Source organism: Carassius carassius, chromosome 40, assembly GCF_963082965.1.
Source record: "Carassius carassius chromosome 40, fCarCar2.1, whole genome shotgun sequence".
In the NCBI taxonomy this organism is placed as follows: domain Eukaryota; kingdom Metazoa; phylum Chordata; class Actinopteri; order Cypriniformes; family Cyprinidae; genus Carassius; species Carassius carassius.
In genome coordinates, this window is record NC_081794.1 from 13,212,329 (window position 1) to 13,226,374 (window position 14,046).

General features: G+C 38.5%; 2 protein-coding genes across 2 annotated transcripts; both read right to left on the reverse strand.

Moving 5' to 3' along the window:
* Positions 1–33: 33 nt before the first annotated feature.
* bricd5 (BRICHOS domain containing 5) lies at positions 34–6,460 on the reverse strand. The gene is made up of 6 exons (XM_059532059.1): positions 5,949–6,460; positions 5,632–5,760; positions 4,777–4,923; positions 4,588–4,695; positions 2,864–3,017; positions 34–416 (listed from the first exon to the last, which is right to left on the reverse strand). The coding sequence occupies exons 1-6, from the start codon at positions 6,000–6,002 to the stop codon at positions 322–324; spliced, it is 687 nt and encodes a 228-aa protein (XP_059388042.1). The 5' UTR covers positions 6,003–6,460; the 3' UTR covers positions 34–321.
* An 89-nt stretch (positions 6,461–6,549) lies between these two features.
* On the reverse strand, positions 6,550–8,248 carry pgp (phosphoglycolate phosphatase). Its single transcript, XM_059532058.1, has 2 exons — positions 7,517–8,248; positions 6,550–7,423 (listed from the first exon to the last, which is right to left on the reverse strand). Exons 1-2 carry the CDS (start codon positions 8,109–8,111, stop codon positions 7,098–7,100), a joined length of 921 nt encoding a protein of 306 aa, XP_059388041.1. The 5' UTR covers positions 8,112–8,248; the 3' UTR covers positions 6,550–7,097.
* Between the last annotated feature and the right edge of the window lie 5,798 nt (positions 8,249–14,046).

Here is a 14,046-nt window from a genome sequence, read left to right on the forward strand (position 1 = left end):
TTCTAGAATGAAATACTCATTCAGATATCTATGAATGTTTGAACACAATGGTGCTTTATTGTAGACCAACAGTGTTTTCCATTACTCATCTGCATCAGGTTACAAGCTGGAGTGAGTCTTAGAGCCGAGTCATGTTCAAACGCCACTGGAAAATGGGGCTAAATACTAGAGAAGGTGAAGATAAGGATTTAGCAGATAACATGGCAAGATGGTTCCGCCACCATTAAATATGCCATTTGTGTAGCCTCTCCAGTTGCTCTCATGGATGTGAACGCATTTGTTTGTTTCCCTGGCGTGTGCTGGTACACCGTCAGTGGAATGTCACTCTGGCAAGTAGTAGAAGCACACAGAAACACAAATGTTGCTGGGAAAGCAGATGTCGATGCAGAAGTAAATAAGTCTTTGTTTCCCGGGACCTTCAGGGGAAAAAAGGAAAGAAATCTCAAGGTTCTTATTTCTATGGATGTGCCGATGACAATCATAATCAATGTACTGTTCCTCGTTCACGCTCTGCTGGTTGCAACCCTAAAAAAGGTCACAACTCAATCTCACTGCACTACTGGATTAGGTTTCTGTCACTATGCTCTTTAAAGAGCAACTCGGCATGTTCTTGGCTTATATCTCTCCTATACATTCTCTTATCACAAAAATCAGGCCATCCAATGTTTTAACAAGGAATATTCTGTCTACAGTTTTAGCCCAATACAGCATTTTGATTAACATAAAATTTTGAACAGAAGTGAATGGGGCCAATTTGTAAATGTTAAATTATTCACTGTTTCAGTAGTATAGCAACAAGATACAGTGTAAACTATATGTATTTTAACATGATTTCAATGTAAATCTAATAAAAATTCTTTCTAGCTTTTCTATGTCATGTTATATCCAAATGTACAATTTAATTGATCTAATCTTAGATGAGGTTTAAGCCTAGTCTAAGACTAAAATGCATGTCTAAACTGTTTTAATTTAAATATTAAAATATCAGTGCCATCGTTTCATCTCAAGATGTACACCAGTAATGTTTTTTTTTTTTTTCTAAGGCACGTTTATAAAAGATACTTAAATGTCCTAATTGAACTATGGCCTAATCCTGGCTTAACCTAAGCCCTGTCTGAGAAAACAGGAACACTCATTTTCCAACTCCCCTACAGGTATAATGATATTACGAAACGCCTAAAAATAGGCTACCGTTGGAAGTTAGTTGGGGACTATTTTCAGAAGCTGCGTGTATATATATAAATCATTGTAATACCGTAATATCATTGATTATTGTGCCGGAATGAGAGTATAGTTCCTGGACATATCGGCCTAGAAAATCACAACTTTTCATTTTCCGTCAGTCTTAATACACGATGTAACTACAAAAGAGTCTAAGTTTTAAATATTAAAAATATCGAAACTCTTTGATCATTTTTGAGGGAGATGCTAACGGTCTAATCAAATTCAATGATCTATGCTAAGCTAAGATAAAAGTGGTACCAGACCTGGAGATCGGCTGAATGGATTCGAAAACGGTAAAACTCAACTGTTTAACTCTAGGGGAGTTGGAAGCCTATTTTTAAAAAAAATCTTAATCATAACGCAACTACTTTACAAATGATTTAAACTACTTTACTCATTAAATAATATAAAAGTTGTAACAGAGGAATGCAAGTGGAATGTTTATATGGCTAAAATTAAATGCAGTTTTAAAGGGTTAGTTTCACCCAGATAGCAAAATTATGTAATTAATAACTTACCCTCATGTTATTTCAAACCCTAAGACCTCCATTTATCTTCGGAACACAGTTTAAGATATTTTAGATTTAGTCCGAGAGCTCTCTGTCCCTCCATTGAAGCTGTGTGTACGGTCTACTGTTCATGTCCAGAAAGGTAAGTAAAAAACATCATCAAAGTAGTCCATGTGACATTAGAGGGTCAGTTAGAATTTTTTTGAAGCATCGAAAATACATTTTGGTCCAAAAATAGCAAAAACCACGACTTTATTCAGCATTGTCTTCTCTTCCGTGTCTGTTGTGTGAGAGAGTTCAAAACAAATAAGTCTGGATATCCGGTTCGCGAACGAATCATTCAGTTCACCAAATCGAACTGAATCGTTTTAAATGGTTCACATCTCTAATACGCATTAATCCACAAATGACTTAAGCTGTTAACTTTTTTAATGTGGCTGACACTCCCTCTGGGTTCAAACAAACCAATATCCCGGAGTAGTTCATTTACTCAAACAGTACACTGACTGAACTGCTGTGAAGAGAGAACTGAAGATGAACACCGAGCCGAGCCAAATTCTAACTGACCCTCTGATGTCACATGAACTACTTTGATGATGTTTTTCTTACCTTTCTGGACATGGACAGTATACCGTTCACACAGCTTCAATGGAGGGACTGAGAGCTCTCGGACTAAATCTAAAATATCTTAAACTGTGTTCCAAAGATAAACGGAGGTCTTACGGGTTTGGAACGACATGAGGGTGAGTCATTAATGACATAATTTTGCTATCTGGGTGAACTAACCCTTTAAGTATTAATTGGTTCCCTTTTTGGTAACAAATGTGGCTGATTGATCATAACTCTTTCAAACGTTTGGGGTCAGTAAGTTTTTATTTTATTTTATGTTTTTGATAAAAGTCTCTTTTGCATTTATTTTATACCAATCTTAAGTGTCACATGATTCTACAGAAGTCATTCTAATTTACTGATTTGGTGTTTTCAAGAAAAATGTAAACCAGTTTTGCTGCCTAATACTTTAGTGAAAGCATTTCACTCTTATCTTTTGTGACATTATACACATATTGACTTTCACTTTCAATCAGTTTATTGTAAAAGAATGTAATTCTGTAGTATTGACATACTCTTACCATCAGATCTTCTAGTCCAGTACACAGAGGCCTGCTGACAGATGGACTGAAGAGGTTCTTGAAGGGTGGAAGCTTCAACACGACTGCCGGGCAGCACTCCCAAAAACTCAGTGTGTTTTTCAGTCTGATTTCCCACCACCCAGACCTGACGAACCTGTGAGAATCATCACATATCTCACTGTAGAGTATATTATCCTCTAATGGTGTGATACAGGCTCACTATATTGTTCCTGTGTGAACACATACGCTGTATAACTCCCGATCGTATAATTGTGTCTTTTGGGGGTTTTAAGTGTTTCCTCTCGTACAAAAGGCATTTGTAATTACACCACTTACTCCTCTGAGAAATCAGATAGACACTTGCTAAAGCAGAGTAATGCCTGAGTGAGCCTAAGACAGGCAGTTTATGCTTCTCAATAGCTCATTGTGCAGCAAAAATTGGAAATCTTGTTCAAAAGGCTATTGACCAAGGATTAAGTTTCCAAAAGGTTTTCTAATGGCTTTAATCAAACGCAATGATGCAAAAATCTCAACTGAGACCAAGGTTTTAAGTGGTCAGCGATACTTATCGGTTCATCAACCCATCCCGTTCTGCACAGATCATAACCCAGTGCATGAATCACCTTGTTAAGTGCTGAGAGAAGTGTGTCCAACACAGTTCCCTGCTCTGTTTGCGGAAAGGAGCTCTGTCTTTCCAGTAGTGACTTATAAGGGGAAAAAGCCAACAGAGTGGCCATTGTGCACCCTGTGGTCCCATCCTGTAATGCGATCCAGCCAAGGTGGATCAGATGGTCTGTGGAATTCGGACTCGGCTACACTAAAGCCCTCCTGAGCTGGTGCAGTCCATTACTCCCTTTCTGGAGTCACGGAGGAGAAAGCAGCCAAAAGAGCTCTCTAATCTACCCAAGAGCACTGGGGTGGTGCCGCGTTCAAGTGTCAGTCAATTTGCCAGCCACCTTTACATCTAGGTACATATGGTGTATGTGTTCTTAAAAAGCAGCTGCGTCCAAAAGAACGAGATCCTGTCAAATACACCAAAGCATTTCACACTGACATTCTCGTTCATATGGCAAAAACAGGAGACTTGCTCATTTATTTCTGTAATGGCAAAGGTGAATTCTCATTTTTTCAGTGTCACATGATCTTCCAGGAATCATTCTAATATGTTGATTTGGTAACATTTCTTAGCATTATCAATAATAATTATAATAATAATAAAAAATAGTTGCATTGGCTAATATATTTGTGAAATCCCTTATACTGCCCCCCCCATTTTTTGATAAATAGGAAGTTTAAAAACAGCATTTATTTGAAACAGAAATCTTGTTATGTAATAAAATACTGCCATTTTTTATTCATTTATTGTATATATATATGTATATATATGCTGAATAAAATAAATTATTAAATAAATAAAAAATATGAATAGTACACTCTCAAAATTAAAGGTTCTTTATTGGCATCTATGGTTCCATGAAGACATCCATTCTTTGCTAAGAAAAGAAATGGTTCTTTTAAGGTCTCTCCACTGAGGTTGGTTCTTCCATGGCATAGCTGCATGCAGAATCCCCCTTTTTGAACCCTTATTTTATTTTTTTATTTTTTTTGCAGAGTGCAGTGTATATATTTAATATAATGTAATATTGTAAGATTGGTTTGCCATAATCACACAATTTTCTGGTCCATTACAAAACTAGGAGACTCAACAAGCAGAAATCTTTTACCTGTTGCTCAGACTTGTTCAGATGAGACTGCACATTCTCGTAATCCAAACTTTCCATCCGGCGAAGAAAGCAGCTGTCCTGGTTGCCAGGTTTATAGCATACCAGCCCCTGAGGAAGAGCGATATATAGGGGAATGTCACTGAGGTTTAGAGGAAAAGCCTAATCCGTAGAGAAAAGAAAAGGCCTTACATGTCTCATGTCAAAAATCACTGTGGAGGTGTGGTTGACATGGGAAGTAACAGAGTAGGTCACTATGCTGTTGTGCTTGTCAATCAGAGCCGACTGATTGATCAAGTCACCTGTGTGATCAGGAATTCTGACAACCTGCAATGAAGACTGTGCGGAAAAGTTTTAGTTTAAACGTTTAAAGCAAGACAACACAGCTGATATCATATCACCATATTTTACATTACATTTATGCAGACACTTTTATCCAAGGCAACTTACAGTGCATTCAAGCTAACATTTTTACCTAACATGTGTTCCCTGGGAATTTAACCCACAACCTTTAACACTGCTAACACAATGCTCTACCACTGAGCCACAGGAACACTATCAATGAATCAATAATCATTTAAAATATTAATCATTTGCTGATTAATCACAGTGTATTTCTTAGCAAGTATATTGCATTTGTATTCAAAAGTTATTGAAATTTTACATTTAAATATGCAATAAGGTATTGTGTAATTAAATAAGCACTAATTTGCATATATTGAAAGAAAACTGAACACTAGATAAAGCCAGATTCAAAATTCTTGTTTAATTTTGATATATTATTTTGGATATTTATGACTCCATAAATCAGAAAACACTGTCAAAATACAAATACATTTTCGCCATGTTTTTACAAAAGTAAAATGGTATATAAAAATCAGGTGATGACATTTGAACCATGAGAAGCAAAAAAATTATATTTTCTTTCCACCAGTATGAAAGAAAAAAAAGTTATAAAAGCAAAAAAATGTTCCAGTGCATGGGAAACAAACAAACAATGATATACTGGTGTCTTGGCTTAAAAATAGGAAATGCCTGGACTCTTACTTGTGCCTTGTGCTGTAGCCCTAGATGTGCGGTCACACCGAGAGCGATGATAACAATGAGCAGCATGGCAGCAATACTCCCCCAGAGAACTTTGTGATTAACCCTGGAGGAGCTCAAAGGACCACAGTGCTAGAAAATCCAAGCACACAATCATCTCCCTTCGTGCTACATTTAAAGCACATTACCATTGAAGAGTATTTATGGTTTGTAAACATAAGCAAGCAATAAAACACAGCAAAGCAAAACACAAACGGACATATTTGTGCTATAATCTAAAGTATGCGTACTGCTAATGGAAAACAGCAATGAACCCTCACCATGTTCCGTGGGTCCCCTAGACTGGCTTCTGAAAGCTTCCAGCACCTCACCATTCTGCCCTGTTTTGCTTCTCCTCGCGGTACCTGTCTTACTTCTTTCTGTGTAAGGCAATGTTCATGACTGAGACTGTCCAGCGGTGCCTGCGGTATAGGTGTCTAACTCCTCTCTGCCCCCCACCAGGTAGTCCAACCCACTGGCTGACTACCCCTATACCAGACAATAGACAAAGGGGACAGGTAGATCGACACTGTGGACAGGACTTTTCGTCGTGGAGCCAGTTTTTAAGGCATCGACTGCCCATGCCCTTTGGCTGCTGATAGACCAAGGTGACTTTAATAACTTCAGAGGTGGTTATAGTGAGAAAACTGAAGTGCAGTCTCATTACAGGGAACCCAAAAATTAAAACTGTCATCATTTACTCACTCTCATGTCGTTCCAAAACTCAGTGACCTTCTTTATTTTGAGGAATGTTGATGACCACACACTTTCCAAAATATAATTTCTCCAAACATTGTCTTTTATGTACCCCAGAAGAAAGGAAGTTCGGCAAGTAGTGAATGTTCATCCATTTATGTACAATATTAAGAAAAAGAAGTACACTTTTCATTAACAATTGTTATTTATTTGATCTGTTAGGCAAAATGAACACTTTGTTCAAACCTGGGTGAAGAATTATTATCCTACCAGGATTATGGGTTCGTGAGGGACAAAGCTGTCAAGTGCAAAATAGAATTAAAAATGGTCATAATATTCTCGCGCTCATTATAATTTCAAGTACACGGAGTTAACAGTACAGAATTGTACAAGTACTAAAAACAAACGGCAACATTTAAAGGGTCACTTGTTTTGTAGCACCGGAGTGTTACTGACTAGAAAACACATTACAATTTTTTAGACAAAATAAAACACAACCAAACAAATAAACATCAACACTAAAAGGAAAACATAATGCCCTTATATTACCTTAAAATAAAATCAGTGGTAGGCCAGTTTGGAATGAAGCCTTGATGAAATAGTAAAACCATACTGCATATATATTTTTAGAAACAATTTCCATTAAATCTATTTAACTGCAATATTAAAATATTGACACACATATATTGTTAAATATTCTCTATTAAAGTGGTTCAATTCCAAGCAAACGCTGACTATGCTTGTAGTGCAGGTAAAATATCAGCAATGCTCTCTATATAGTAGTCAGGCACCATCTTCTGCCGTTGTGGACATTCGCTCTTCTGGTTTGCCTCAGCTTCGCCTACAGTAGAAACTCCTGTGAGGGCCAGCAGGGTCTTCAGGCCACAGTTTGAGCCTAGCATGATGTCCGTGTCCAGTCTATCTCCGACCATCAGACACCTCTCAGGGTCCAGACCGAACTGGCTAGCCACACAGTCGAATATGAAGTTGCTGGGCTTTCCAACCACTTGAGCTTGGCGCTGCGCAGCGGTCTCTACCGCCCTTAGGATGCACCCTGTCCCTGCAAACAAGTGGTAGACAAGGTCGTTTTGAAAACACGACACAGCATGATTCAAGGTGAGGCATATTTGTGATGTCATTCATATCTGCTTACCAGGGATCGTTTTGCCTCCCTCCAGAGGCAGCCTCGTGTCCATGTTAGTACCCACGAACTGACAGTCGGGGTTGCACAGGTACTGCAGAGCTCTGTTGAGCTTCATGTAGCTGAAATGCTCATCAAAGCCGACCAGTACAGCTCGGACCTCATTATCGAGAGGAACATTCGCCCAGTCTTTCTGGACTCCTGAGATGGGGTCAGGTCCCACACCGACCGGCTGGATCCCCACGTACTCGAGCTCCTTCCTCATCGCATTGCTCCCAATTAAATAGACTTTTCCGTCGAGTTTACACACATTTTTGAGGTACACCGCCGAGCAGTACCCGGTCCCGAACACCTCGTCCGCGGAGGCATCGAAACCGAGCTTGCCTAATTTATCCGCGTACATTTGTCGGGTTTTCGAGCTGTTGTTTGTAACAAAAAACACCTGTTTTCCGCTTTTCTTCAGAGAATTAATAACCTCAGAGGCTCCGGGGATGGCTTGGTCCCCTCTCCATAATACGCCATCGCAGTCAAAGAGCACACTGTCCACTGAGTCCAGTAACGGTCTGCTCAGAGCTTCTGTCAGCTGCGTACACTTAGATGAAGCCATTCCTCTAACGTTAGTTACTCTCGGTCTTGTTTCTTGTCCTCGGTCCGTCCTAAAATAGCATTTGATCTTCACCTATCTACGAACAGTCCGCCGACTAGACGGATATCAGCTTGTGTCGGATGATGGAAATTGGAAGGGCACTCTGCCTTGTGCAAGTGATTCATCGTAGGTGACGTTTTATACCAGTAAAGCACTTCCGCACCGACTTAAAGGGCCAGTGACCCTAATAAAATGGAATGAAATAGACCTCGGGCAGGTGCCATTTTAACATTTTTAATGAAACCCAGGGTGTGAGGAAAACATGTACAGTACTTTACACTGTTATCGAGTATTTTTGTAGACCAAAACTAAAAAAAGCATTTTTTAAAGCCTTTTGTCTTGGGAAGGGCGGATGCTGACAAGTGGCATTAAACTTACTCTACTCACTCGCTAGTCTATTCACAAGTGTATTTATTTTGCATTTAGTCACACTCTTGCAAATTATTCTGATCCAGACTTTCAGGGAATATATATATATATATATATATATATATATATATATATATATATATATATATATATATATATATATATATATGCACTGTGTGTGTGTGTATGTATGCATGTATGTATGTATATATATATATATATATATATATATATATATATATAGACACACACAGTTCAATTCAGAAAGTATTCATACCACTTATCTAATCTATATATGAATGGATCGCTCATCGCGTTCTAAACTTCCAACAGGTATTCGAGCTGGCATTTTATTAATCCCTACCGACAGACAGCACCATCGAGTCACATGCAAACCACTGATCTAAAAATCACCCAATTTGAAGCAAAACAGTCAAACGGGTTTTTTTTCTTTCTATGTTGTGTGTATACAAATTCATTTTTACTTCAGATGTTATCTGCAATGTTTATGGTCTTTTTGGGCAGGATAAGAGATATATTTAAACCGTTTAGGTGGGTGTGTCTGCAGCACACCGCTGCCACAGGTAACTGATCCAACACAAAATATAGCCTATTTCTATATATACATAATTATCCCCTTGTCTTCCAGGCCAGCTCATACCACCCCTTCTGCCCCTTGGCTGTCTGACATCGTTCTAAGCTCGGGGCTGCTGAAAGGGTATGGCACAAATAAATAAATGTATATCAGTTATTCCTCTCTTCCTTCTCTGTATTGTCTCCACTGCTAAAACAACATACTATCATAATAAAGTTAACAATTTGTCTAACTCTCGCATGCTCTTTTAAACATTTTCCTCCCTCCTTTGTCCTCCTTCTCCTCCTATCAACTCTAACAGCTAATGACTTTAATTAAATAAAATTAAAACCATCAGTGCACAATTTTCCACCCCACAAACTGTCAAGAGCATCTGAACAGCAAACATACACTCATTCACATCCTTCTCTTCAACTCACTGAGGCAGAGGTCTACAATCTCATCCTTTCTAATCATCCTACTAATTGTCTGTTTGATCTCATCTCCTTCAAGCCATTTCTCCTGCCGTTGTACCTACACTCAAACACATCCCTTCACACTGGTGTTTTTCCCTTGGCATTTAGACAGGCTCGTATAACCCCACTAATAAATAAACCCACTCTTAACCCATCTCATTTAGAGAACAACAGACCAGCTTCCCTTCTTCCGTTCATTGAAAAAAACACTTGAATGCACTGTGTTCAACCAAGTCTCTGCCTTTCTCACACAGAACAACCTCCTTGGTATTAACCAGTCTGGTTTCATAAGCGAACATTCAACTGAGACGGCCTTGCTCTCAGTTGTTGAAACTCTAAGATTGGCAAGAGCAGATTTCAAATTTTCAGTGTTTATTTTGCTGGATCTGTCCGCTGCTTTTGACACTGTTAACAACCAGATCATCCTGTCAACCTGGCAAAGTGCATCTCGGGAACCACACTCCAGTGGTTTGAGTCTTATCTCTCAGATAGGTCCTTCAAGATATCTTGGAGAGGTGAGGTGTCCAAATCGCAACATCTAACTACTGGGGTGCCACAAGGCTGTTTTTTGACCACTTCCCTGTCTACATGGCATCACTAGGCCCTGTCATTCAGAAACATGACTTTTCATATCACTTCTATGCTTATGACACTCAGCTCTACTTCTCATTCCATCCTGATGATCTGACGATAGCTGCTCGCATGTCAGCTTGTCTAACAGACATTTCTTGCTGGATGAAGGACCATCACCTTCAACCTTGCCAAGACAGAACTGCTTGTGGTTCCAGCAAACCCATCGTTTCATTACAATTTCACCATCCAGATAGGCACATCAACCATAACTCCTTCAAAAACAGCCAGAAATCTTGGAGTTATGATTGCTGATCAGCTAACTTTCTCAGATCACATTGCTAAAACTGTCCGCTCCTGCAGATTTGCTTTATTAAACATCAAGAAGATCAGACCCTTTCTTTTGGAACATGCTGCACAACTCCTTGTTCAAGCTCTTGTTCTGTCCAGGCTAGACTAATGCAATGCTCTCTTGGCAGGTCTTCCAGCCAGTTCTATCAAACATTTACAATTAATGCAGACCGCAGCAGCAAGATACATTTTTAATGAGACAAAAAGAATACACGTCACACCTATGTTTATCAATTTGCACTGGCTATCAATAGCTACTCGCATAAAATTCAAGGCATTACTCCTTGTCTACAAAACCAACACTGGCTCTGCACTTCTTTACTTAAATTCATTACTTCAGACTTATGTGCCCTCTAGAAGCTTGCATTCTGCAAGTGAATGTTGCTTTATTGTGCCATCCCAAAGAGGCATCTTACACTAGCTTCTCTATTCTTTTTCTATTCTATCTATTCCTTTTATTTTTATTCATTATACAATTAACAAAAGCAAAAAGGCCTCTAACACTAGTTTTCTCAATTCTTTTTCTATTCTATCTGTTTTGTTTTTATTCATTATATAATAATAAACGCTTCCATTGTCCTCATTTGTATGTTGGTTTGAATAAAAGTATCTGCTAAATGACTTAATGTAAATGTAAGTCAATGTATTTACTGTAGTTTTTACTGTAGATTATACAATGACTTGTTCTTTTTCACTTCCTTATATTGTATATTCAACAGTATTTTACTGTAAAGATACATGAAATGTAATCTGATGTTTAAAGGAAGGATAAACCTATACTTACTACAATGTTTGGATCGTGCAGGTTTGACCAGCTGACAGGTTGAACACTTGACCCCTGCTGGAACAGTTTTCATCATACTGGTAGACCTTCAATTGTGCAGCATGGTTTGCCTTTGTCAATGTGCCTTCAAAAGAAAACTCAAATTAAATGTAGAGCAAAAATCATCTGGGCCAGATCTGGCCCGGGCCAATCGGAAGTTCCGGTCCTGATCCGTGCAACGGACTCGGGCTGGTGTCTTTTGGCACAACGGGCCAATAATGGTATGGATCCGTTTTTTCCGGACTGGAAACCGGACTGCGGATTCCTTTATGATGATTTGGCCTAAATGTGGGCCGGATCTGGGCCAGCTCATTTTGTGTGTATATATATATATATGTTTGTTTTTGTGAAAAGTGGGGACATCACATAGGTGTAATGGTTTTTATACTGTACAAACTGTATATTCTATCGCCCTTCATCAACCCTACACCTAACCCTAACCCTCACAGGAAACTGTGCATTTTTACTTACTCAAAAAAACCTCATGCTGTATGATTTATAAGCGTTTTGAAAAATGGGGACATGGGTTATGTCCTCATAAGTCACCCTCTCCTTGTAACACCTGTGTCATACCCATGTCATTATAGAGTTGTGTCCTGATATGATAAGAGCACACACACACACACACACACACACACACACACACACACACACACACACACACACACACACACACACACACACACACACAAGTTGTATACATATCTAGAATTCAAATACAATTAGTTAATTTGTATAGTGCTTTTCACAATACATATTACAGTACAGCTTTACAGGAAATTCATGTTTCTTTTTTACAAATAAAAAAAGTAATGTCCATATGCAACAGTATTTGTACAGTTCCCGGATAATACAAATCATATGACCTTCTTTACCTGCACTGGTCAGGGGTGTGTATTTTTAAGAAGTGTAAGGGTTTGAAAATGATACCCCCCCCCCCCCATGTAAACCTGCACTGTTGAAGTTACAATCAAATGCTTTTGAGCACACATCCTCTATGACATGATGTTATAATAAAATAAATTTGGTGAGTCTGTGACCTTGTTAACCTGTGCTTGTGAGGGGGGTATAATTTGAAGAAGTGTAAGGGTGTGAAAATTATACCCCCCATTTAAACCCGCCCTGTTGAAGCTACAATCAAATTCTTTTTTGCACACATCCTCCTTGACATGACGTGATGATAAAATAAATTTGGTGAGTCTGTGACATTATTAGCCCATGCTGGTCAGGGGGGTGTAATTTTAAGAAGTGTAAGGGCGTGAAAATTACACCCCCGTAAACCCGTCCTGTTGAAGCTACAATCAAATGCTTTTGAGCACATATCCTCTATGACATGATTTGATGATAAAATACATTTGGCGAGTCTGTGACCTTGTTAACCTGTGCTGGTCAGGGGCGTAAACCCATGTTGTTGAAGCTACATGGTAATTATTATATGTACACAACATATAGTCTATTCATAACATAAGCTTAATGTAAATGAATAAAAAAAAAGATCCTAATAAGTACATACACACGAGTAAATATATAAAAATAAATAAAGTAAAAAAAGCTTTTTTACATATTTGTTTTATCAATTGTCACTGCTATAACAAGAAATGTGGTAATCATTTTATTTTATTTGTTTGATGTAATTACACATGCCACTTAAACAGTGTATTTTTGTGCAAACATTTATTTGCCTCATTATAGGCTATAGCGTGTTATTTGCATGAATGAATTATGTGAGGAACAAATGCGATTAACAATTATAATTCTTTATGACATTCATTTGCGAGTTCAATCTTCAGAGTAATACAGTGTTTACTCAAATCACGGAGTGAACTAATAAGAAATGACAACAGCAAATACGACCTGGATCTTAATGCAGCAGGATAGTCAACGCAATGTGAATTAAACAGCTTTATTTAGCCAACAGGCAGCTTTATTCTTAACCCTGTGGAAGTCTCGACAGTTTATGGACGAATAACATTTGTGCTTATTACTTTAAATGTTTACAAAGCTTCTATGCTACTTTACTGACCCCTGTGAACTTGTCCAAAAGCAGACCGAGGAGTCTGCTGATGTCCTGAATACTTACAAACCAGAGCAATGCAGGTGAGCACCACTGCCAGAATAGAAGGAACAGCACTTTTGTTTCAAAACTAAAGTTTTACCGGATCCCGGCAGACATTCCTTCACAGAAATCAAGAAGACAATTGTGGTTGAATGCAATACGGCGTACAGACTGGACGGAGATGATCATAAATAATGCTCGTGTTTGCAGTGCACACTTCATATCAGGTTAAATAATCTATGCATATGAACTTGTGTGTTGGTTGTATCTAGTAAATCAGCAAGTTTCTGTTTTATAGGTGAAAAGTCGCCAGCCTTCAGCGCACTAGCTAGTTTAAATGTTAAACAAACATACAGCGATAGATGTGTGTGCCATCCTTTGAATGGTCTTTTAAAATAATACACATTGCTAATCGTAGTTAGCCCAGCGATAGATTACATTAGAAAATAAGCCTTGACAAAATTCCCCAAACCACCCAAAAGTAATTAATATGGCCGTCTGGCATACGGGTCAGGTAACGTTAGCCTGCTTCCATCCGCGAGAGTTAATTTACAAAAATAGCTGTCACGGTCCCGCAGAGTCAGTTACTGTACATATTCGGACAGTTCCTAAACTTCTTCTGCATTCATGTTTAATAAATCCCTCCTAAAAAGTGCTAGCTTACGCTTGTCAACATT

Coding starts and splice junctions, on each gene's coding strand:
- bricd5 (XM_059532059.1), bottom strand. CDS start 6,002: ATGGTGAGGTGCTGGAAGCTTTCAGAAGCCAGTCTAGGGGACCCACGG. Junction 5,761..5,948: donor TAGGGGACCCACGGAACATG/GTGAGGGTTCAT, acceptor TGGATTTTCTAG/CACTGTGGTCCTTTGAGCTC. Junction 4,696..4,776: donor TGATTTTTGACATGAGACAT/GTAAGGCCTTTT, acceptor GCTCTTCCTCAG/GGGCTGGTATGCTATAAACC.
- pgp (XM_059532058.1), bottom strand. CDS start 8,111: ATGGCTTCATCTAAGTGTACGCAGCTGACAGAAGCTCTGAGCAGACCG. Junction 7,424..7,516: donor GGGAGGCAAAACGATCCCTG/GTAAGCAGATAT, acceptor ACTTGTTTGCAG/GGACAGGGTGCATCCTAAGG.